A 27,127-nucleotide genomic window follows, 5' to 3' on the forward strand; every position below is an offset into this window, starting at 1 on the left:
CGGAACTAGTAATTGCTGGAATACTCTAGCCATTAAAGTGCCACATCACTGCAGATGGCTCTGACCGCACTTACTATCAATAGTGTCTGCCTTAGCCTACATCTGTCGAGAAATGCTCACCTGCTGAATTCAGAATTAGCTCAGTGCTCATGTTCCTAAGGGAGTGGACATTCTGGTACCATGGTAACTTCCCAGCAATGAAAGATTTTTAAATGCACACTTTCATGGCTGCTGAGGTTTTAGGAATTGGGGATCCATGAAAGAAATCAAGCATCTCCAGATGAGAAACTGTAAATAGAAGGGAATGGTTTTTTTTTTTGAAATTTTTAATCATACATGAGGAGGTTTCACTCTTTCAAAGCATACATCAGACAGCAAGTACAAGTAAAAGCCAATACAGTGACAAATAACAGGGATTCATTATACCTTGCATTTGGCATTGTGTTCATAGACACATATGATTATTTCAACTTAGGCCACTAGTTTGCCCTTCTTAAAACAGGTAATGGCCTGCTTCAGGGTAGGTTGCAGTTACACTATACAGTATCATGTACTTTATTCACTCACACCCTACTGTTTTAAATCTATCAAGAAGTTAATTCCTAAGATTATTTTCAGTTTAAACTCCTTGCATTTTTTATTGTATTAAATATACTATTGCTCTAGGTGCATGGTGGTGCAGTGCTTGACACTAATGTCTCATAAATTACAAAGACCTGGGTTTAATGAGAAGTCAAGCAAAGTGACACCTTTTATTGGCTAACTAAAAGATTACAATATGCAAGTTTTCAAAGCAACTCAGTATATGCCTTATTACTTATTATAAGGACTTATTTCAAGTATCTAACACACCTAATCGTGTTTAACTTCTACATCATGAAATAACTTTTTCTTCACTGGTTTCTTCTTGCTTCTGAACAGTTCTGCTACCTGTCATCAGTGGCTCTGTCTTTCAGGTTTATCTGCCATTCCTTTGTCATATGAAAATCCAAAGCCACCTCAAGGTGTTCCTTGGCATCAGACCAAGTCACACTGTACCTACCAAGGTGTTTACAAAAATGAAAAGAAGAAACACGTCAATTAAAAAGAATGTTGCTCTCAAAAGGTGAATAGCTGCAGACCACAGAACATGAAAACAATGGGAAACAATAAGTTTTTATATTTTATTAACATTTGTATATAACTTCATTACAGGTGACTGAACTCTGGCCACACCATAAATATAAAACACTGAGACATTTTACAGAGACAACAGAGAAACAGTTAAAAATGACAGAAATGTGGATCCTCAGCTGGGGCAGGAAACCTACCAAATTAAAGGAAGTACAGACGCAAACACTGATGATGCTCCACATAGTATACACACATACAGTAGCTAGTGAACAACAATCAGGACGTCTTTTCAACAGGTAATATGTGAAAATGTAAACTGATCTGTCACTAAACCTCTTGAGAAAATAGCAGCTGCACATATCTCTATGTGGAACTGAAAAAACATGTACATCTACATTAAAAACAAAAATATTGAATGCCGACAAAGATATTAGACATGTACAGTACCAAAAAAGGCAATGTGGAAACAAAACAATCCCAAGTATCCATTGGTCCTTGAATGTGAGTGCTGCTCAGCCTTTGATTCAAACATGTTGCACTGAAATATTGAATATGGTAAAACCAGACAAACTGGCTTGTTGGAACGTAATGAATCAGCAAACAGTTTGAGGTTTAGCAAGGCATGCGTGGTCTCAGCCCAACTCCTCTCTGAGCCAAGGGCTTGATACAATAAACTGAACTGATGACGCTCAAGTAATCACACATGTCACTGATTACCAAAAATGGTGATTAACAAGCCAAATTCCAACTTAAGTAGTAAAAACACCCCAATCTGGAACACAGTGATAAGTATAAAAACTGTTAGAGGAGTCATGGTGGTTACTCCTGCATAATTTGCAACAAACTTTAAATATAAAAACACTTAAAACAACTGTTAAAACCTTACTATAAGCAACACCATTAAGGATTTTTTCTTGTTCTCTTTGAAATTAAACTAAGCATTAATATTAAGGACAAATTTCCCCATGTCAGATTTCAGATTCTGTACTAAAAACTGGTAAGAACACTATCTCCTTGTATAAGATCTTAAGCAAACTGCTTACTAACTTTTAAAATCCTGGATGGAAAAGGTTTTCTAATGAAATAGGAAATTAGCATAAAGAATCTGTCAAAATCAAGTGTGATATTTAATCAGAGTGTGTGTGGCTCAATGGTTAGCATGGTTGCCACAGAACCTGTTCTCCATGGGCTTAAGTACCTTACAACATTTAAGAGTAACTTCACAGAGTTCTGGTTAGTCAGGCTGTGTCTTTGCATTTAGGTCTCTCTCGTGTGATGTGATGCTGGTTCGATATCCCAGTGATGCACATCCAAGCTGCTGTCACTTTGTACTGGATGTCTGATCTTGATCCCTGTTTATGGTGTCCCATGTGCAACACATTTCCCTTCAAGGCCTATGTGCACAACTAAACTCAAACCCTTGTAGAGTCCTGAAAAGGTTCATTTGACAGCAGGTTCTGCACACGATTATGAACCCAAGCAATGTCAGGTCTCTCCTGTGGATTTGCCACCATAATTGAAGTCAATAAATCTTGCAGTCCCTGGGAATACCTGCACAGATTGAAAATAATAAAAGAATTTAAAGTATATGAACAAATCTCATAATACCTACTAGAAGACAGATGCAGCAAACAATGGACAAGATACACTGTAACAGTTACTTGCAAAGTACCAAGCAGCTCAAGTAAAATCTCTTATGATGCCAATGGAAAAGCTAAATAATATGGCAAGAAAATGAAGCCCAACACTCACTTGTAGTACAAATTCGCAAACAAAAGTAAGGATTTATTTAAGATAACTCTTGCTGTGTTTGTGAGTTACGAGACATATGAATTCCCAAGTAAGAAATTTCACATACTGTAAATGCCCTTCCAAGTGGTAGCTCTCAGAGATAAATCTGAATATCTGAATTTGCCCAGTTCTGATGTCAAACTATAAACAGTCAATGCATTTCATTATATAATAATGAAAAATGAAGAATATACGTAATACATAAAATATACTTAATAAACAAAATAAGAAAAAGGTGAACCAGAAAAGACATTCTTGTTTGTGTATTTAAACCCAAGTAATACCTACTTAAATGGTTTCATCTGCTTTTAATGTTTATGAAAATAAAAAACAGAGCTAACCTTTAGTTGCTTTTTGTGGACCGAAATATCAAGTCAAATCCCTCTGTTTTTCCCCAAACCTTCCATAACTCATGTATGCAGCAATTACATATTAGTGAAACTTCATATGCCATGATTATGATCTAAGCTCTGCCTCACAGGCCATTTAATAGCTATATGACACAAAAGTTTCTGTCTTTTGTTGGCCAAATTAATAAAATTCTGTAAAAATGTGTGAAAATTTATAAGAAACACACTTTATCACTGTACAACACAAGCATTCAATGAACTTGCAGTTTACCCAGATATTACAGTACAGCAGTGGTAGATTTAGAGAATCACCCATTCAGTAAATTACAAGTGAGAGGCAAGTCCACAAGCACTGTCTGGGTTGAGTCGGCACATTATCCCGGCCATGACTCTGTATACATTCCTCCGGGTTCTTCCATTTTCTTCTCACATCCTAAAAAGTTTGCATTAAATTAAGTGCTACATGAAAATCGCATTGGTGTGATTATGTTTGCCGCTTAAGTAAATGTTCCGTAATGGACTGCCACTTCTTCTAGGGCTGATTCAAGGGCCCATTCATGGGGCAATTTAAGTCACAAATGTGGGAGGATAATGCAAGCAAACATGTAGAGTATGTGCACACTCCACACAGACAACTACAAAGCACAGAATTCAAACCCAAGATGTTGAATTATTGTAATCCTGTGCCCTGCCAACTATAACTTGATGGGCATATTGACAGTGCTCTGTGTAAAGAAATACTTTTTAAATATTTGTATGGAATTTTCCTTACACCTATTTCCATTTGTGACCTCAGCTTTTTAATGGAAATCTCTTTTTGAATAGCCATTTGTTTTCAACCATAATCATTCTCTTTATAATTTTGAGCATCGCTATTCTTGGTCAATTTATTTAAGACAGCAAAATACACTTTTTTGAGCCTTTCCTTATATTGTTATTCTTACAAATATAACATGGAACTAAATTGTACAAACATGGCCTGTGAAGGAAAGTTACAGCATAACCTTTCAACAGTCTATTAGTTTAATCGCTTCTATATAATGTGAGATGGTGAAAAGTAAAGAGTCCACTACAAATGGTGTTTTCATCAATACATTTTTAATTCCTTATCAGCTATTACAAAGATCTATAAACTACACTACTACCTTTGATTTCTGGTATAAAATTGTCCTGCATCCTTCCAACTGTTACTTAATGCTAAATATAGGATATTATTCAATCTTATTTCCTTAAGAATTTTCTGACTCCATTCAAAACTTGCCTTAAAAACATAAATGTAACAATCTAGTCAGTCAAAATATTTTGAGTTACCATTATGTGAGCAGCTCTGGATACTAATGGTTATAATGATAATTTCAGAATTCTGTCTTGATTGTAACAACATATTAATTAAAACCCTAACCCTTCCCCTCTTGTTACACTTTGATGTAATAATTTAAAATAATATTTAATTACTTTTATGAATTCATGGTAGTTTTTCACTATTAATCAATGTTTCCTATTATAATTATTTCACTCTAAATAACATTTGTGTATTTGACATCTCAAATTGCAGGCACCTGCCCAGATTCTTATAAAAAGACTTTATTGGTATTGCTATCTGCAGCCAGGTATTTATAACATTTCCAGAGCTGTGCTTCTGTACTTTGATATTCTTAAGAAGTAATTTGGGTGTGATTTGGATCAGCCTCTCATTTTAATTTTCTCTTATGTGTTATGGACAACTTTTCATTTTTCAATATTGTATATCTTTTATTTTATAATGATGTGCATGTTTTGAATTCAGCCAGGTTTCGATTATTACTATAATTTCATATTTATATGCATGTTTATAGTCCTCATTATATTTCCATTTTCAATACTGTTGTATTAAAACAATGAGTTCTTAAAATGTATCATTTCATTTTAGATTTCAGTTTATTATTTTAACAAGATTATACAACTTAATCATCTTTCTAGTATTGTACACAATCTCTAATATTACTCCATAGCTTATTCGAAATACAGTATTATATCTGAATGAAATATATGAATATATTTAATACTGAGTAAGAATGGCAACTTTGGCATTCTGGAAAGATAAAAGCCAAGTGTTAGGGTTATACACAGAGATCCTTATGAACATACTACCTTGTAAAATGTAAAGACCACTTAGAAACAAAAAAAAAGAGGCGTGGCTTTGTTAGTCTTTATTTGCTCAACATTGCCCTTTTGCTTCACTTGACCATGACATACCTGCAGGATTTTGGAAGGGAGATATTGTTCTGTACAGCCAGAGCTACACTGTCACCTTTTTGAAAGATGAGATCAAACGGGCCTTGAAGCATCATCATAGCATATAGGACACAACCCAGAGACTAAAAAAAATTGAAATGTTAGAAAATAACTAATTAAAAAGACAACTGAAGAGCAAAGAAGTGACTCTAAAGAATACAAACCCAGATATCTGTTTTCTCATCAATAATACAGGGGCTTTCCATTCTGAAGAGTTCTGGTGCACGGTATGAGATTGTGCAGCGCTGTGCTGCCCAATCCTGCAACACAATAAAAAAATGGCTTCAGAGCATAGTCAAGCTCAACCTTTGCCTTTGAAATCATTCCCTTGTGTTAATGATGGAAGATAATAAAGAACACCACTACACTTTTAACTTCTCTGACTTGATATGCACTTTTGAAAATCCCACCAATTACGCAGAAAGCTATAGTACTGGTTCAAGTAATTATTTTAATTATAACCTGCAAGGCAGTCAGGCAATACACAACTGCTCACCTGTATGGTCATGGCCTCCCGTGAATCCTTCACCTCAATACGAGCAGGATTCATGGAGCCTAGGTCCATCAACACAGGTTTATCATCTTCATCCAAAAGAACATTTGTTGGTTTGAGGTCCCTACAGACAGATATGAAGTCGGTGATAAAATTGGTTACAGTATTACCCTGAACCAGTGAAGTGTGCTTCCACGTGTGCAGTGTTAAGTTTAAAAAAATTACTGTTCCTCCAAAAGGCACATATTTTCAAATGACACTAAATTGGAAAACTATAAAAAGAGCACTTTAGCAACCTCTTTGCTTTTTTAATATCACATTATTTTAGGAAATATGCTAGTTAAACCTGTTAAATTACAAGACAAGCATATGTATAACAAAAAACATGGGGGACAGGTGAGTCAGTAGGAATTTTCTCAGGTGGATGGCTTGTAATGAGTCATAGGTGTAATTAAATTTTGTTTTCTTATTTTCTAATTTTTTGCTCTAATGCTATTAGAACATGCATTAGAACACATATTTTTCACTCATGTTAGGACTGCTTGCACAAGGAAGCAGAAAACTACAGGACACATACACACATAAACACACAACAAAATAACTACAGTCTGTGAGATTTTACATAAAAAAATAGTCAGCAATGTTATTAATAGTGTCATAACAAACGCCAGGTCTCTTGCCAATAAGATGGATGAGATTCGGCTGAGGATCGCCTCACGTAGGGTGGACTGCTGTGTGGCAATTATTACCGAGACCTGGCTGGATAATAACATCCCAGACTCTGTGGTGGAGCTAGAGGGGCACGCTCTGTTCCGGGCAGACAGGACTGCAGCTTCCGTTAAATGTAAAGGTGGAGGGCTGGCGCTGTACATTAATAAATCCTGGTGTACAGCTACAAACATTATTGGAACATACTGCTCCCCCGACTTGGAATATCTGGCAGTGAAATGCAGACCATTCATCATTTGTCCTATCCTATGTGCAGTTCTGTACTGATGCTGTCCTGCCCACGAAGAAACCGTGGCAGGACAGCACAGTGAGGTCCCTGCTTAAAGCCTGGGACGCTGCATATAGGTCAGGCGACAGGCTGGCATATAGCAAAGCCCGAAAAGAACTAAAAAAAGGAATAAACCTGTCAAAATACAGATACAAACAGCGTATTGAGGAGTATTTTGATAACAACGACCATAGGAACATGTGGAGAGGCTTAAAGACCATAACGAATTATAAGCGCAGCGATCAGCAGGTCAGCTATGACCCTAGTCTCCCTGACACCTTGAACAGTTTCTTTGCACGCATTGATGCATCTAACAGCAGGGAGACTGCACATTTCCCTTGGCTGGAGGAGCAGCATCAGCCTCTAGTCCTGCAACTACACCAAGTGAGGTCCACCCTGAGGAGGATCAACACCAACAGAGCTGCAAGATCGGATAGTGTCGGATAAGACACTGAAAATATGTGCTGATCAATTGGCAGGAGTCTTTCTGGACATTTTCAACCTTTCTCTACAAAATAGAAGAATTTCAGCGAATACCAAGTGCAGGCAAAGGAAAAACGTGCTATTTGTTGGTTTAAATAGTGGTATAATCAACAAAAGGAAGTTGATCGAGTGACATAGTGTCAGAGAAACTCGAAAGCTCAAGTTCACAAAGTCGCACAGTGCCCGAAATAAAAAAGAAGTTGTCACATATCAAAGTCGCCGTGAAAAGGCGAGTCGTAGCCCACCGTCTGAGTGTCATATGAAAGCTTATTAGGGTACAGAGAAAAAAAATAGGCACACAGTGGGAAAAAAGCATGAAATGTCAACTTTAATCTCGAAATTTCCACTTTAATCACATAGTTTATTTTGTCATTAAAGTAGAACATCATAAACTTTATCTTAAAATCATTTATTTTACTAGTTTCTCAAATCCCATCGTAACTAGAGTAGCACATTAAATGCTTTGTTCTGTGTTTGATCTTCTATGTGTGTGAATCACTACGTGCTTCCGTTCTTTCTCTTTCTCCGACAGGACACAGAATCCATTACATTTGTGATATTACAGCTCTCTGAATAATTAAAATACTGATATGTATATGTGACATCTTTTTCATGATGATAGGAATGAAAGCATGTTATTAAACATGGGAACATGGTGGCGCAGTGATTGTTCATATCTCACGCAAGAGGCTTGCTGCGCGACCTTCGATGAAATAATTTATTACAGAAGTACTGTCTCTTTCAAACATACTAACCTCCAATTCCTGTCCTTACTTTTCTTTCTCCAAATACCCAATCGCCACACAATCAGCTCTGTAATAGACATTAAGCCATCTGTAAGCTTAGAACGGCAATTCTTCAAAATTTTTAAGGAACATTGAAATATCTTCGCAGTACATATTTAATTATTCTATCCATCTATCCTTCCAGTGTCACGTCAGCACCAGCAAGAATACAGCACAAGGGAGGAGCAATCCATGAACTAGCTAGCGCTGCGGCACTGTGTCCTCACATGTTTAATTATTAACAACACAGATTATTTAAATGAAGTTAAAGTTTTATCTGTATACTATAATTAACATATTTTGCTGCATGTCATCTTAAAAATGATATCGTCATCATACGCGTTTTACAAAGTGGTGCAGGTTGTGCAATATTATAAGTGTAGTGCAAGTTTACAGTGGGGTAATTGTACTTATAAGTACAAACAGTTCTACAAGGAGCACTTGATTGAGTGCGTTTATAGTTCTTGGGATGAAACTGTTTGTGAACCGCAAGGTCCATACAGAAAAGTCTCTTATGCATTTTGCTGTGGCTGACGCAGCGTGTGCTTGATGCTGTAACCCGATAATTCTCTTTCCGATCAGCTGCTGCTGTGATTCCCCACCCAGATACAGTGATATAAATAATCCGAGTGGTGCAGTGAGAGTAATATGGAAAAAGATCATCCGCTGTGGCAACCCGTAACGGGAGCAGCTGAAAGAAGAAGATGATGCAATGAGAGTAACAATGCTAAAGCAGTTATGGTATTTGGAATACTATGGCTATTCCCTGGATCATTATATTGCTACAGGTTAATTACAATCAGATGCATTACACTAATAAACAATATGCAGTTAATTTCAGTGTATTTATAAAGCCGTGTTAGGAATGTGGGTCTAAGAAAGAAAGGGTAACTACACAGGAACAGTAGCACTGCTTTGACGCTGGGTGCCGCCAGTCTGCAAAACCGAGTGGAAAAATTGCGCACGCCAGGGTATGAGGTACCGTGGAAATGTGCGTGACTTTATGCCAAGTTTAGGTTTTATACATCGCGATTTGAGCATGGAAATGTTCGTACGCAACATTTCTGTGTGTACGCACCATTTATACATGAGGCCCCTGGTCTTTGAACACATCTCACCTGGTAAAGAAGGCCCAACAAAGACTCTTCTTCCTCAGGAAGATTAGATGTGCTGGATTCTCCTCTCAGCTGCTCACAAACTTCTACAGATCCACTATAGAAAGCATTCTCTGTCACAGTATGACAGTGTGGTACGGCAGCTGCACAGCACAGGATAGGAAGGACTTGGCACGGGTGGTGAGAATAGCACAGGGGATCGTGAGAAGTCCTCTTCTAGACCTGAGGCCTCATGTATAAACGGTGCGTACGCACAGAAATGTTGCGTACGAACGTTTCCACACTCAAATTGCGAAGTATAAAACCTAAACTTGGCGTAAAGCCACGCACATTTCCACGGTACCTCATACCCTGGCGTACGCAATTTCTCCGCTCGGTTTTGCAGACTGGCGGCACCCAGCGTCAAAGCAGTGCTACTGTTCCTGTGTAGTCACCCTTTCTTTCTTAGACCCACATTCCTGATGCGGCTTTATAAATACACTGAAATTAACTGCATATTGTTTATTAGTGTAATGCATCTGATTGTAATTAACCTGTAGCAATATAATGGTCCAGGGAATAGCCATAGTATTCCAAATACCATAACTGCTTTAGCGTTGTTACGCTCACTGCATCTTCTTCTTCTTTCAGCTGCTCCCATTAAGGGATGCCACAGCGGATCATCTTTTTCCATATTACTCTCACTGCACCACTCAGAGTATTTATATCACTGTATCTGAGTGGGGAATCACAGCAGCAGCTCATCGGAAAGAGAATTATCGTTAGACAGTTTCAAGCACACACTACCTCAACCATGGCAAAACACGTCAAAGCCTTTCCTGTACGGACCTCGCGTTTCAGAAACAGTTTCATCCCAAGAACTATAAACGCACTCAATCAGTCCATCAAGTGCTCCTTGTAGAACTGTTTGTACTTATAAGTACAATTACCGGTACCCCACTGTAAAATTGCACTACAGTTATAATACTGCACAACCTGCGCCACTTTATAAAGCGCGTATGATAACGATATCATTTTTAAGATGAAATGCAGCAAAACATTTTGCTTATAGTATACAGATAAAACTTTAACTTTATTTAAATAATCTGTATTGTTAATAATTAAACATGTGAGGACACGGTGCCGCAGCGCTAGCTAGTTCACGGATAGCTCCTGCCTTGCGCTGTTTTATTGCTGGTGCTGACGCGACACTGGAAGGATAGACGGATAGAATAATTAAACATGTACTATGAAGATATTTCAATGTTCCTTAAAAGTTTTGAAGATTCGGCGTTCTAAGCTTACAGATGGCTTAACGTCTATTACAGAGCTGATTGTGTGGCGATTGGGTATTTGGAGAAAGAAAAGTAAGGACAGGAATTGGAGGTTAGTACGTTTGAAAGAGACAGTACTTCCATCCATCCATTTTCCAACCCGCTGAATCCGAACACAGGGTCACGGGGGTCTGCTGGAGCCAATCCCAGCCAACACAGGGCACAAGGCAGGGAACCAATCCCGGGCAGGGTGCCAACCCACCGCAGGACACACACAAACACACCCACACACCAAGCACACACTAGGGCCAATTTAGAATCGCCAATCCACCTAACCTGCATGTCTTTGGACTGTGGGAGGAAACCGGAGCGCCCGGAGGAAACCCACGCAGACACGGGGAGAACATGCAAACTCCACGCAGGGAGGACCCGGGAAGCGAACCCAGGTCCCCAGATCTCCCAACTGCGAGGCAGCAGCGCTACCCACTGCGCCACCGTGCCGCCCCTAGAGACAGTACTTCTGTAATAAATTATTTCATCGAAGGTCGCGCATGGCACAGCAAGCCTCTTGCGTGAGATATGACCAATCACTGCGCCACCGTGTTCCCATGTTTAATAACATGCTTTCATTCCTATCATCATGAAAAAGATATCCCGTATACATCTCAGTATTTTAATTATTCAGAGAGCTGTAATATCACGAATGCAATGGATTCTGTGTCCTGTCGGAGAAAGAACGGAAGCACGTAGTGATTCACACACATAGAAGATCAAATACAGAACAAAGCATTAACGTGCTACTTGAGAAACTAATAAAATAAACGATTTTATGATGAAGTTTATGATGTTCTACTTTAATGACAAAATAAACTACGTGATTAAAGTGGAAATTTCGAGATTAAAGTTGACATTTCGTGCTTTTTTTCCCACTGTGTGCCTATTTTTTTTTCTCTGTACCCTAATAAGCTTTCATAAGACACTCAGACGGTGGGCTACGAGTCACCTTTTCACGCCGACTTTGATATGAGACAACTTCTTTTTTATTTCGGGCACTGTAGGACTTTCTGAACTTGAGCTGTCGACTTTCTCCGACACTATGTCACTCGATCAACTTTCTTTTGTTGATTATACCACTGTTTAAACCAACAAATAGTACATTTTTCCTTTGCCTCCACTTGGTATTCGCTGAAATTCTTATATTTTCCCCCGTGCTTTTCCCATTGTCTTTTCACAGAAGGCTATTTAAATTGATTTGCATATTCAAAGAGGCATAATTCTGGGAAGAGTTGGGGCGGGACAGAAGGTGCGTGCACGTGCGTTACTTCTCACGCTGATCGGGATTTATGTAGTGGAACAACGTGAAAGTTTGCGTGCGCACAGATTCCTGCATCTGGATTTTTCTGTGCGTACGCACATTCCCGCTTTTGTACTTATGCCATGTTATAGTGTGAGTTCTACGCACTGCGTTATACATGAGGCCCCTGGACTCTGTATATGCTGGAAGGGTATCGAAGAGGGCCAAATGTATAGCTGCGGATCTCACGCATCTGGGAAATGGACTGTTTGTACTACTGCCTTCAGGAAAGCGGTACAGAAACATAAAAACACGTACCAGCAGACTGAAAGACAGCTTTTTCCCCAGAGCTGTGAAGTCCATCTGCCCCTGCTGATACACACACATACAGTGCATCCGGAAAGTATTCACAGCGCATCACTTTTTCCACATTTTGTTATGTTACAGCCTTATTCCAAAATGGATTAAATTAATTTTTTTCCTCAGAATTCTACACACAACACCCCATAATGACAACGTGAAAAAAGTTTACTTGAGGTTTTTGCAAATTTATTAAAAATAAAAAAATTGAGAAAGCATATGTACATAAGTATTCACAGCCTTTGCCGTGAATCTCGAAATTGAGCTCAGGTGCATCCTGTTTCCCCTGATCATCCTTGAGATGTTTCTGCAGCTTAACTGGAGTCCACCTGTGGTAAATTCAGTTGATTGGACATGATTTGGAAAGGCACACACCTGTCTATATAAGGTCCCACAGTTGACAGTTCATGTCAGAGCACAAACTAAGCATGAAGTCAAAGAAATTGTCTGTAGACCTGGTACAGTGGCCAGACGGAAGCCACTCCTTAGTAAAAGGCACATGGCAGCCTGCCTGGAGTATGCTAAAAGGCACCTGAAGGACTCTCAGACAATGAGAAAGAAAATTCTCTGGTCTGATGAGACAAAGATTGAACTCTTTGGTGTGAATGCCAGGCATCACGTTTGGAGGAAACCTGGCACCATCCCTACAGTGAACCATGGTGGTGGCAGCATCATGCTGTGTGGATGTATTTCAGCGGCAGGAACTGGGAGACTAGTAAGGATAAAGGGAAAGATGACTGCAGCAATGTACAGAGACATCCTGGATGAAAACCTGCTCCAGAGTGCTCTTGACCTCAGACTGGGGTGACGGTTCATCTTTCAGCAGGACAACGACCCTAAGCACACAGCCAAGATATCAAAGGAGTGGCTTCAGGACAACTCTGTGAATGTCCTTGAGTGGCCCAGCCAGAGCCCAGACTTGAATCCGATTGAACATCTCTGGAGAGATCTTAAAATGGCTGTGCACCGACGCTTCCCATCCAACCTGATGGAGCTTGAGAGGTGCTGCAAAGAGGAATGGGCGAAACTGGCCAAGGATAGGTGTGCCAAGCTTGTGGCATCATATTCAAAAAGACTTGAGGCTGTAATTGCTGCCAAAGGTGCATCGACAAAGTATTGAGCAAAGGCTGTGAATACTTATGTACATGGATTTCTCAGTTTTTTTATTTTTAATAAATTTGCAAAAACCTCAAGTAAACTTTTTTCACATTGTCATTATGGGGTGTTGTATGTAGAAATCTGAGGAAAAAAAGGAATTTAATCCATTTTGGAATAAGACTGTAACATAACAAAATGTGGAAAAAGTGATGCGCTGTGAATACTTTCCGGATGCACTGTACATCTACCCCTAACCTGCCCCCCTGTAGACATGCACACTCACTTTCCCTCGTAATCAAACACACACACTCGTATTCCTCCCCTGCAGACCCACACACACAGATCACTGGTGTCTGCAGGTGTACTACCTCAGGAAAACTCTGGACTTGATGATGTTTTATTGCTGCTGTCTTTAATAATTATTATGTTTATTTTATTATTTATAGTGTATTGTGTATTTAAGTATTTTGCCTTGAAGCCGGGTCCTGCCAACAAAAAATTTTGTTATGTGTATGCATAATGACAATAAAGAATTCTATCTATAACTTTTAAAAACAGGTATTGAAAATGTTCTTTCTTAGCTTGCCCGAGGCATGTGCTTTTTGGTTTGAAAACGTCTTTTACAAGGTACATGCATACATAGTTAACATAAGCCATGTGTTTCAAACCAGGGAGCTTCAATATCACAGGACACTGCACTGGCCCTGGCTTGACTATTTTAAATAAAACAGGTGGTCAAACAAGGCTATTTGTCCAACAGTTGGCATAGTACAACAACTGCATGTGTTACTGCATTGAGAAATCAGCCATAAAAAAAATATAAGAACAATAAGTACTTACATTGGGACTGATATGTGGAGCCGTCACAAGAAATATGGGATGTCTGCCAACCACACTTTTTTACATATTCAATTCCTCCCTACCACTCCATGTTAGTCTGATTTACATTGCAAGATCTATGCATGAAAATATTACAATTTTACCTGGACATACTAAAAACTTATCATGGACAATACTGAATAACATATTTGGTATACAAAGTACACATCAGTACTCTTATTTAAATGTAATTAAAACCCTTCAAATTGCTAAAATTTCATTGACGGTGTTGTTTTCCATTGGCAAAGCATGTGAACTAAGAAACACCTTTGAATCCATTGCTTCTACGATAGAGTTGTCTTCCCTCAAAAGCCATAATGCACCTTACAAAATCATTGATTGAGGGAATATTTCTTTGATTGACAAATAAATACTGTCATGTTGGTTACTATCTGCGGTGGGTTGGCACCCTGCCCGGGATTGGTTCCTGCCTTGTGCCCTGTGTTGGCTGGGATTGGCTCCAGAAGACCCCCGTGACCCTGTGTTCGGATTCAGCGGGTTGGAAAATGGATGGATGGATGGTTACTATTTTCAGAAATTGAGTAAAGTAAAGCAAAACCACACATTACCAATTCTTCAATCAGTTCTTTTACGCAGTGCTTATGCTGGCAGCATTGCATGCACTGCAAATCCTAACACTGGAGAGAATGCTGGCCCACAGCATATCAAAGTCATTCACACCCCAGCACTCACTCAGACTTAGACAAATTTGAGTTATCTAACAATATGACATGGTCTTAGACTGATGATAAAACAAAAATATGGTGGTTAAGTGCAAACTCTGCATGACAAACAGTAACAGCTTTACAGTGGTCCAATATTACAAGGCTCAGTCCTGCACTGCCATACTGCCTGTTCCAAATATTTATGTATCACTAAAATGCAACATTAACACATTGTCTTACTGTAGATTTCTCATCTACCTGTGTGCATAATTTTTTTCATGGATTGCTTGCAGTCCAGCACAGATGCCCTCGAAGATATGTAGAATTCGGCTTTCCGACATGAAGCTGTCTTTGTCCCGAAGCTTCTCCAATTCAGACCAGAGGCTTCCTTTCTATAACAAATTCAGAAAAATTAGGGGGGGGGATTACATGTTTAATTCCCACCTCCAACCTATAGACAGCTTTCCTCCACATGACCTATGTGTGACCACCAAGAAAAGCCCACTTTGTAAGTAAACCCACACATTCCCACACTACTAACCACAATTAAATCATGTCAAAACTTATGTCTGTTGTCATTTCAAAATGAAAATAAAATCCCCTGTGAATGCTATCCAGTTCTGACTTCTCCATTTCCTTCCCCTCACTGAATATGACAAGGCTGGGCCAGCTGAAAAAGCAAGGTAAAACAGGTTTGCTAATTCTGAATAAGATGAATCCTAGTTTTATGTGAAAAATTCTACATTTTTAACACAGATTAGCAAAGTTAGTTAACCAATCACACCCCACACCTAAGTATACCATATCTAATTCACGATACTTTTTAGCTTATGACAACATAATTTCATACTTCTTTTACAAATATCGCACCTTGACAAAGGGAAGCAACAGCCAGGCTTCACACTTGTTCCCCTTGTTGACAAAGGTGAACGCGTTCAGGGATAGCACATTTGGGTGACTAATCAGCTGGTGCATCTCCATTTCATGCTGGGCCTCCTTACGTCCCTCTCGGTCATGACACAGAATGCGCTTCAGGGCGTAGAAATGCCCATCGTGTGCTCCTTCTACCAGATCAACATAGCTGAAGCCCCTAAAGATAGATGTTAGCATTCAGCTAATGCCCCAAAACACTTAAAATGTATAACTGTAAGTTTTGGTCATTTTTACATTTTTTTGAACGGCATGCAAAATATCAATTCTTACACATAACTGACTAGCAGCTATTTTGAGAGTTTAGTGGATTTCCAAAATGTTTATACTGTATGAAGACAGGAATAGCTCACTCAGTCAGCAATTTTGCTAAATTACTTTATCCAATTTAATTTAAAAATTACACTACCCAAAAGATATTAGCCTCTAAACAACCTTGATAAAGATGACTTCTCACCCTTCGCCGAGCTTCTGAATGAAATAGTAACGCTTGTTATCAATGGTAACAGTTCCCCTGGAGCAGATACACAAAGAATGCCCCATCTCTCTGTGTCATGTTTCATCTGCTGCAAAATGCAAAAAAGATAAAGGTTATTCAACAAGTAACAAGAGTGAAGGGCAACTACTGTTGTCTGATACCAACTAAGCATTAACTAGAAAATGAGCAAGTGCACCCAGATCTTTGAGGTAATTTTCTTAAAAGCAACTTTTCCACCTTCTGTCAATCCTTGTAATTTGTATTTATTTTTTTTAGTTCATTTTTGAAGGGTAGTAATCATGTCTCATGTATATTTGGTATTTGTAATACATTCAGGCTCAACCATCCATTAAAAATATAGCAATTATAGTGATATGCGATTTCCATCACTATTAAATCTATTAGGCCACACTTCATATTTCTCCCTTGGCGCTCATAACTAAACTGAGTCTGAAATAATGTCATCTTCTGGTCTAAAATTTTGTCCAGTCAAGATCTGAAAGTCTTCATGTTGCTCCTTTGAACTACATTCATTATTTGGTAACTTTTTCTACATCTCTACACTTATGTGTAAATAAGTATTTTTAGTACTTGAGCAAAATTTACCTATAGCCAGTATCTTTGCTTCATTGTTTGGTGGAAGAACGCATTTTAAAGTAACAAGTGTACACACTACTCTCTTCTTTCAGAATTTTAACATTTACATCATGTCTCCATAGATATTTCCATTAGATGGGTTCAAACATTTGCCATGGCTCATTCCACAAAGCAGTTGCTTTACAGTATGTTTTTCTTATAATATAACATGGAGACACAGTCCTTGAGACATGCTCTCACAAGTGTGGTATACAGATTCTGTACTGTTATGCAAGTATGTTATACAGTCTACTGGCTTTTTTATTCACATCATTTCAGTCTATGCTCACTTATTCACACCAGGCTAATTACTGCTACTAATTAAACTAATGTGCAGGTTTTCAAGTTGTAGGATGAAAACAGGAGCATCCAAATGTCATGCGAAAATATGTCTTAAAATAATATACAAAAGTGTTGGAGGAAAAAGTGGCACAAGCAACTAACTACTGCAGAACTCTACTATTCACTTTCATGCCATTTTTGCTGGTGAGGAACACAGCTACAACACACTCAGCTGACCCGACCAGGTCATCTGTTCCAGTCCATTGTCTTTCAGCTTACAAAATAAAAAAACTAAGTAAAATTTATATTCACAAGAGAAAAAATAAAAAGATTAGAGACACATCTCAGTGGTTTAGTCACATACTTGTTTGTGTGTCTACTCTATTTTTTTCAGTGTGGAAAAACCTTGTCTATTATTGTAGGTTTGCTGGAACTCTTTGATAGATCATTAAACTTTTTTTTTTTTATTCTGGGAGTTGAACATTCCTTGTGATTTGTTTGGTGTACTCCTGCAAATGTAACTTTTTTTGTTTGATTTTATTTATTTTTAAAGAAATGCATCATCAAATGGCTAAAAACTCTTAAGCATAAAATCAAGTCGGGGTGTCAAGCTCAGGTTCTGGAGGTTTTCATTCCAGTACATATCACCAGTAAAAGCTACTTAAGTGCTGCTTACTTTTGGCTCTGTCTCTTTAGATGTACAGCATTTCAGATCCTTTATTGGCTATTTTTTCTTAACCTGTAGTCAATTAAAAATGGGATGCAAATAACAAAGACCATCAGCCAAACAGCTAACCGTGCATGTGTCATCATTAAGTATCTGTTTCAAGAAAATATCTGGCAAGAAAAAGAAAAAAATGTCGATCTCCTCCAGCCCATAAACGTTTCTGACTTCTGAAAATCCATAATATAGGCTAATGTGGCTGAATGAAAACACTAATAAGGCACAGAATTAATTTAACCTTTATCTTAACATTACAAAATACAATACCATACAATTTTCTAAGCCCACTTAATCCTGAGCAGGCTTGGAGCATATCCCAGCACTCACTGGTCCATCACTGAGCAAAACAAACAACACTGAGCAAAACAAACAACACATACAAAATAAAACATTTAGTGCAACCATAAAAAATTGCATTCATATCCAGAACCCTATTATATATAACTTTTTAAAAATTGTGAGAAACACTGGAGCAGTGCTTCAGAAAAATCACGAGGGTAAACGAAAATGAAGAGAAAAATTATCAAGTCATTGATGGTGGTGAACAACAGAAGATGAGATTTGTGTTTTTTTAACACAAGTCTTAATGTAAACTAATTTGAGATGTTTTTACTTGGAAGTAAATCATTAACAATGTATACAAAGTCTACAGGTCGTCTTTTAATTTTACTTTGCCGCGTATGTTTCTCCTAATGCTATGCCAGTTTGAGCATATTGTAACCTATACTTTTTTAACTTTGGTGCTACAGTTTACCATATATATACAGGGTGAGTCAAAATTATGTTAACATTTTAAAGGTGGAAACAATTTATTCACAAAATATACTTCATATGTGCAAGATGATTTACAGGAATGTCTCAACCTGTTACCCATCATGTTCCAACACATGTACCATATCTGGCACATAAATTGTCCACAAAAATTGTATAAAGGTATATACATAGCAGTTCCATTAGTGTTAACATAATTTTGACTCACCCTTTATATAGATACTCTTGTTAATTGCTGTGATCTGTTTAAGGTGTTAGTCACAGAGTCTGTTAAAATTATCTCAAATTTGCACCGCGCATGTTTACTTAAAAGGGCAGGCGCCTCATAGCTAGGAAATTTTCAAATAGGTGCTTACAGAAACGTGCAGGAGGAGCGGCAAATCCACGTTTCGTTTCGTATTATACAGTTTATAGTTTTTAATATCAGCTCTGTTCGCTTTGTTTTCAAGCTAATCATATTTACTATTTCACATTTTTCCAAAAATATTTTTGTCTAATGTTCAGAGAATGCACTGCTTCTCGAAGCCTGTACAGAAATGTGTATGTATGTGAATTAAATGTGTCATCTCATACCTAATAGAGAGGGGGAGGAGTTTGTGGAGGTGATTGGGTAACAAAAAATGTACCATGCCTCAGGCGACATTATTAAAGTACTGTGATGGTTGCGCTCACCAACATGCGCTTACTTCACATTCGTGTTATTTAAAGAGCCATCCCTGTTGTCGGGTATACTGTTATGTTTTTATGACTTTGTCACACAATACCCCCCTCCCTCCAAGCATTTTCAAAAGTCCACGTTACCATTTTTGGCTGGTGCCGGGGCTGCTTTCAGGCACGGAGTTTGACATCGCACAACTGGATTTTCTAGTCAATTTTGCATTATCGACAAAATGGCTCAACAAACTAGAAAACCAAAGCAACTCTTATACATATATCCGTTTATAATTACAATTGATTACTAATGTATTTAACGACTTCATATTTTTTGTTAATAAAGTTCAATTTGAATCCCTCGTCTTGTAGCAATGGCGAAGGCATTGAGAGCACACTTGTGTAATGACGTGGATCTGGCCGCAGAGATCTCGTAATTGATCAGGGCTGCCTGTGGTAGGAGTCTCTGGCATAGCGGGCAAGCAGTAGGGCTGATACGTGGTTTCAGCATTTACGAGACTGAGAAGATGCTAGCGACAGTCTGTGTGACACTGGATCATATTAGCACGACTTTATCAGGTATAAAATCGGCACAAATGAAAAGCATAACTGCATTTATGAAATAAAACTAAACATGACCAGCTTCTTTATGTTTTAGTACAGTCCGAATGAATCATTTGACTTACTATTTCTAATTTAAAATACGCAATTCCCATGTTCATTACGTCTCACAGATGCCTCAACGCTACCGCACACGCATCATTGAGCTTCACGGAGGTCAGCTGACCGGACCGACTGCGTCGTCGCAGTGGTGTAATATGCCCCCACCAAAGCTGCTCACATTCACACTTCTACGAATAATCCCGAGGACATTCAGCGAGGTGAGCAATTACTCACCCATGTAACTTTTCCGAACACCTTCGCCGGCTAAAAAACAAATCTATCGCCGTGCTTCTTCCGGGTTGCGTGAAACAACAAATACAAGCCCCTCCCCGATCTCGCCTGAATTCGCGTGCCGGGCGGGGCGGAAAGTTTGGCTTGTCGCTTCGACGGTACTCCACATAACGCAAGTTTAGTTTGTTTTTTTTTTTGCCATCGTTTAACTCTTAATACTTTTTTATACATATAGTATGCGATATATATTTTGATGACTCACAATAATGCTTTGTATTTTACTGTTCTTATTCTGAACTCTTTCCCTGAAGATAACTCTGGAATATTTCAGAATTATTGTTAAGCAGTAGAGCCGCACTTTATACTATAGTAATATTTTATATATAATCCAAAAATAAGAATATTGTTTTATCTCAGTTTAAACACATATATTACAAACAACCCAAAGTATATAATTTTTACAAACAATATTCAAGTGAGGAATGATAGATTCATAATACTGACATAAAAAAGAAAATTCCACTGAAGCACATTATATTGCTTTGCCAATTTTAGACTTCATATTATTCACAGTATCAAGCATCCTCATAAATCTGATGTTTCTACAGCCATTTATGGCTTGGTGGTAATGATTAAGTTCATCCTTGAAAATGTTACATTTTGGGTTTTCCCCCTATTTTATTTTATGAATACTGTAAATCCTCTTAGGTCTGGATTATCCAACCTTTTACTTGTCTCCTAGACAAATCCACAATTAATATGTGTACTTTTGCCCTCAGTTTGTGGAATAAGGTTCCTGAAACAGAGAGACAACACTATTTGGTCTCTAAAAATAAACTTAAAAACTTACTTTTATATATGCAAAGATTAATAACTACCTCTGGTCCCTTTTGATCTCTTTTCTGTACTTTACAAGATCCACCGCCCTCTAACTCATAATGAACAATTCAAAGTTTCCGAATAGCTTGACCAGCATGTCTTTGAAAAATGGATAGTATTTTTTTCTACTAATGACAGATACTTTATGTCATTTTACTCATCATGATCATCAGTTTTGAAAACATTTTCTAGGTTTGCCCAGGTTAGCTGGTTGCCGTCCTAGTTGTTTTCTTTTGATCCCTGTGGCTCTGGGCCCCCATTATGGTGAGATCCATTCTTTTCATCTTTTTCTTTTTTATTCTTTTGACACATTCTTACCTACTGTGGCTTTCTAACATTATGAATGTTAGTGTGAAATCCTGTAAAATGTTGATATTCATACTGAATGTAGCATAAGTTTCAAGTCCAGTCAAGTGGCTTTATTGTCATACCATCCATACACCGTATTGCAGCATACAGTGGTACAAAATTGCATTTGTCAAGCACATTAACAATTCCATTGAACTTAATTCTGGAGTATAGGATCTGGCAGCACTGGACACAAAGCAGGAAATGACCTTGGACAGGTTGACAGTCAGTAGCAGGCCACTCGCACACATCCACCCTCACAGTCTGGCCAGTTTAAAATTGCCAGTTAATCCAACATGCATGCACGCCAGGACTGGCTATGCATTTTTTTAAATCTATAGAAAATGCATAAGTTTAGAACACAATTTCATGTGGCAAATGCATATATATCATGTTTGTGAAGAAATAACTTCAACTTGAAAAATACTGAACTTATGCTTTAAAAGGAGGATTTTGGAGTCAGCTGTAACCTTAACTGGAAGCCAATGTAAGGACTTAAAAGCTGGAGTTATGTGTTCATACTTTCTAGTTCTTGTAGTAATTCTTGCAGCAGCATTTCATATTAACTGAAAGCTGCATAAAGAACAATTTGAACAGCCTGCGAATAGTGCAGAACAACAGTCAGTCCTACTGGAAATGCATGAGTTAATTTCTCTGTAACTCGCATATTTAGGTAATTTATTAATATGCCAATATTTTCAGGTAGAAAAAACACGTTTGGATGACTTGGTAATGTGTGTTTATATGTGAGTGTCAAAAATCACATTTACCAGTATATTAAGTGTGCTAATTTAATAAAACTAATGTTTAGTTCATCTGACTTGGAAAGTGACAGAATGTTGTTGCAGTCAGCATCATTCTCTCCAGTAACTAAAAATTCTGTTTTTTCTATATTCAGAGAAAAATAGTTCTCATCCATCCACAACTTTAACTTGCTGACGCAATTAATTAAGGTCATTTGGTTTAAAAGAAACTTATACCTGGGTATGGTCTGTTTATGAGTGAAAATTAATGTTCTGTCCTCTGTTGATAGTTCCCAATGGAAGCATGTAAAGTGAGAACAGTAAAGGTCCAAGGATGGTGCCTTGCAGGACATCATATTTACAGGGCTAAGACCTGTGGTGGGACTGGGTTGATGTGTGTTCCACCACAAAAGCTCTCAGGGCGGTGTGTAACACACAGTGGACCAGAAGACACATTGATCTCATCTGTTGACACTGTAATGATAACATCGAATTGTACAGTATATTCTAATAACTCAACACCTAGTCATGAAAACTCCTGCCATTTTTAATGAATCTTGAGTATAGTTTCAGAAATATCTTTTAATTATGCTTGCCGGTGGGAATATGCCTTTCGCCATTTATGTATCGTTTAGCAGGAGCTTCCCTCTCAGGTAGAGCTTTAAAGTCGATTTAAAGTTTGGACATTCTAATGTAAAGCATCAAAACAAATCAGGTGACAGAATACCGTCTTGCAAAAAAATAAATAATAATAATAAAATAAAACAGAAAACAAAAATAATAAAATAAAGTAAAACTGAAAAGAGCCATCCATCCATCCAGTATCCAACCCGCTATATCCTAACTAAAGGGTCACGCAAGGCAAGAAACAAAACATGGGCAGGGCGCCAGCCCACCGCAGATAGAAAAGAGCCTTTAAGTTAAAGGCTTTAACTCAGTTTCCATAGAGTGACCTTCTTCTACAGTTTACAGTCCCAGCTTCTTTCCAAGAGCACCTTGCGTGTTGCCCCATCCGCAATTCTGACCGTGCGGAAGAGAAAAGAAAAGGGAGTAAGAGCACCTCAAGCTCGGCATTTATAAGGCGAGCAGCGCCATCTACTGGAGACTCGATTAAATGCTGAAGCCTTAAACGGGAAAGGTTAGTCGGAAGTAAATTGAAAACTTGCAAAATGTTAATGATTATAATAGTCCACCATTGAATTTAATCAATTATCTTTATAATTATGTCATATATACAAAGTGTTAACTTTTTAAGAATATAGAAGATAAAGAAAACAGAAAACATGCAAAAGAAACAAAGCTCCGAATAAAAGAGGTACTGCTCATTGGTAAGCCTCCACAATCACACACAGCTGAGTCAGGACATTGAAGTCACTGCAGATGTCTGGTCAGAGACAAGGAGACACGAGAAGTCTTTCAGAATAACAAGTTTATTTTGTATACCCCCCTGTCAGCACTAAACTGGAACTGTAAGTGGGAAAAATGAAAAAGCATCGACTTCTGGAGAGGCAGAGCGATGCTGCGTGGCTTTCTTATCAATTGGAAAGCTAGCCTTTTAACATCTGATATAAATTGGAACTGCAGAGTCTTGCCGTTGGATTTCTGAAGGACTGGGTAGATGAAGTATGTTAACTGCATATTTTAAAATGGGATGCTTAATGGCGGTGCTTGCTTAGAAATCAGTGCAGTGAGCAGGATTTATTATAAACCAGACTGAAAGAGGCATGCAGTTGCCATCCCTCAATGTGTTCCATCAACATTTTTTCAATAGATGAGAGAATGTGTTGGTTGATTATTCCAATGTGATGACAATGAAGGCTACTGATACAGTCCCACATGAGAGGCCAGTAGTCAAACTTAAACCAGTGGGCATTCAGGATGCAGTGTGTAGGTGGGCACAAAATTGGCTTAAACACCGGAATAAAGGCTAATGGTGAGGGGAACCTTTTCAGAATTAGGTGATTTTAAAATGGTGCCTCTCGGGTGTCAGTTTATATAAGCAATGTGGACATGAGTATAATCAATAAGCTGGTTAAGTCTGCAGGTGATACCAACTGGGTGGAAGGGCTGATAAAGTAAAATAAGCTTACTCATTACAGAGGGACCTTTACAGCATACAGGCTTGGGTAGATGAAATTTAATGTAAGTAAATGTAAAGTATTACATGTAGGAAGAAGAAAGGTTAGTTTTGAATATGCAATGGGAGATCCGCCACTTGAAAGTACCCCTTATGAAAAAGGCCTAGGAGTCACAGTGGGTTTATCACCATCTACATCCAGCAAGCATATAGAAGCAATCAAGAAAGATAATCAGATATTAGGTTATATAGCCGATGCGTGGAGTACAAGTCAAGAGAAGTCATGCTAACGGTATATAAGGCACCAGTGAGGCCTCATCTGGAGTACTGTGTTCAGTTTTGATCTCCATATTACAAAAAAAGACGTGGCACCTTTAGAGAAAGTGCAGAGAAGACTAAGCTGATTCTAGAAACCAAGAAGTATGAGCTATAAGGAGTTGAACCTTTTCAGTTTAAGGGATTAAGAAAGGACATGGTCAAAATGTTTAAACGTATGATTGAGATTAGTACAGTTAGTCCAGACTTACTTTAAAATGAGTTCAACAAGAACATGAGGACACAGTTGGAAACTTGTTAAGGGTAAATTTCACACATGTCAGAAAGAATCACAGACACATGGAATAAATTACAGAGCAGTGTGGTAGAGGGCAGGACTTTAGAGAAGTTCAAATCTCTAGTTAATGCCATTTTGGAGACTTGACATGAACAGGATTGATGAGCTTGCTGGGCTGAATGGCCAATTTTTGTTGAAACTGTTCTAATGTTCCAGGAAAATAAGCTGGTATAACTGCAGCTCGATAGTAGTTACTGACAAACCCCTAAGAGTTTTATGAGAAGAGGGAGATCATGGACAAACAACCTGATAGACCTGATGCTTTAATAAAAACAGAACATGTATCTTAAAATATTCATTCAGAATAACTAAGAGGAGCAGAAAAGTGTGAGGTCTTCATTGACTTGGTATTCAGAACGTTATTCTTGTACGCGTTTGCCTACTCATTTTAAAGGGTGAGTAATGGTGAATGCTCCACCTAGTTATGAAGTCGATCTCATACTCCAGTCCTATAATTCCTGTGTGCTCAGCAGATCCTGTAGAAAACTGTGGTCTGTGGTGTGTTTTCAATCTTCACAAACTCTTAATATCAAATAAGTGGTTACCAGTATAACTGATTGCATCTTCCTGTTTTTTTAACCCTTGCATTGTGATCTCAGTATCACAGGGGTAGTTTTTCAGATCAGGGGAAGAACATTCTTTAACAAGGAGCCACAGAGAAGAGGTGGAGTGTGCCGGCTTCTTTGGAGTGTTTCAAGCTCGGGAAGACACATCCCAGTAACACATGGGGCTGCTGTCAGAGATGGGAATCCCATTTATTTTATATTCAGTTCCCTGGAGCTCAGGGCTTAGATAGCACTATACAATGTGAAATGTATGGTCAAAGTTCAGACAGGCCATGCTGTAGTCCCACAGTTACTCCAAAGGTCTTTCCAGGAGAAAGTCAGTGGTGAAGGTAGGCAGACTTGGCTCAGGTCAGGGTCATTTGGTCCAGTGGGCTGACACTTTGTAGTGTTGCTGCTGATTCTAGTAGTGGTTTGGTGAGGGGAACTGATGGGATTTCAAATGCCAGTCCCATACCAGAGCTGAGTTGGAAGGTCAAGGACAACTACTGTAAGGCACAGTGGACACCCAATTGATTTGTTTGCACGTTTATGAATGGATTAAAATCAAGACCCACAAGGGCAAACACGGAGTGAAAGATTTTCCTTCATAATATTTACAGTACTTAATCTGTAGGTTTATAGGGTCATCAATACTTATACAAAATACATTCAAATTCTTTCTTGAATGTGCTGATCAATGATATAGCATATTTTTGTTTTTAGTCACATTTGGAGATACAGTACAATGTAAAGTTTCTGGTTGTGGAAGTGTGTATAAATACTCATACACTCTAATTAATTTTATTTAAGTAGAATTATATATTTCACTTCTTAAGGGACATCATTATTAATTGGTTTTTGGATCAATTAATGCATTTTATATTGTATTGATAAAGCAATAAAAGATAAAAAGAATCAGGCATCACATATAATCCAAATCATATTATGTGATATCATCTACTGTTAAACTGCGGTGGGTTGGCACCCTGCCCGGGATTGTTTCCTGCCTTGTGCCCTGTGTTGGCTGGGATTGGCTCCAGCAGACCCCCGTGACCCTGTGTTCGGATTCAGCGGGTTGGGAAATGGATGGATGGATCTACTGTTAAATTCTGCTCCGTACTTCTAAAATTTTTATTTTTATACTGTATTGAGGATTTGTTCCGTTCTGTGTATTGTACTGTATTGTTTTGACCCCTTCTTTTTGACACCCACTGCACGCCCAACCTTCCTGGAAAGGGGTCTCTTTTTGAACTGCCTTTCCCAAGGTTTCTCCCATTTTTTCCCTACAAGGTTTTTTTTGGGAGTTTTTCCTTGTCTTCTTAGAGAGTCAAGGCTGGGGGGCTGTCAAGAGGCAGGGCCTGTTAAAGCCCATTGCGGCACTTCTTGTGTGATTTTGGGCTATACAAAAATAAACTGTATTGTATTGTATATAAGAATGTCAATAAAGAACATCCAAATGCTTGGGTTGGATTAAACAATCAACTAATGGCTAACTGGACCTAAGCCTGATTTGAAAACACATTATTGTTACATGCCTTCAAGACACTTTGGGTGACATTCAGAGTAGTGAGGTATTATTTTATGGGGAAGTGTCCAAAAATGTTAG

The 27,127-nt window shown here is 38.3% G+C and overlaps 1 protein-coding gene across 2 annotated transcripts; it reads right to left on the minus strand.

The window, feature by feature from the left end:
* Positions 1-1,153: 1,153 nt before the first annotated feature.
* On the minus strand, positions 1,154-20,435 carry stk16 (serine/threonine kinase 16). 2 transcript variants are annotated; one of them, XM_028807198.2, is made up of 9 exons: positions 20,320-20,390; positions 17,953-18,015; positions 16,338-16,446; positions 15,821-16,040; positions 15,209-15,342; positions 6,025-6,145; positions 5,693-5,788; positions 5,490-5,611; positions 1,154-2,664 (listed from the first exon to the last, which is right to left on the minus strand). In XM_028807198.2, the coding sequence occupies exons 3-9, from the start codon at positions 16,421-16,423 to the stop codon at positions 2,526-2,528; spliced, it is 918 nt and encodes a 305-aa protein (XP_028663031.1). In that variant the 5' UTR covers positions 16,424-16,446; positions 17,953-18,015; positions 20,320-20,390; the 3' UTR covers positions 1,154-2,525. The 2 variants fall into 2 exon arrangements, with proteins under 2 accessions (XP_028663031.1, XP_028663030.1); XM_028807197.2 differs by lacking the exon at positions 17,953-18,015 and having other exon boundaries at positions 20,320-20,435.
* Between the last annotated feature and the right edge of the window lie 6,692 nt (positions 20,436-27,127).

This window comes from Erpetoichthys calabaricus, chromosome 8 (assembly GCF_900747795.2).
Source record: "Erpetoichthys calabaricus chromosome 8, fErpCal1.3, whole genome shotgun sequence".
In the NCBI taxonomy this organism is placed as follows: Eukaryota; Metazoa; Chordata; class Cladistia; order Polypteriformes; family Polypteridae; genus Erpetoichthys; species Erpetoichthys calabaricus.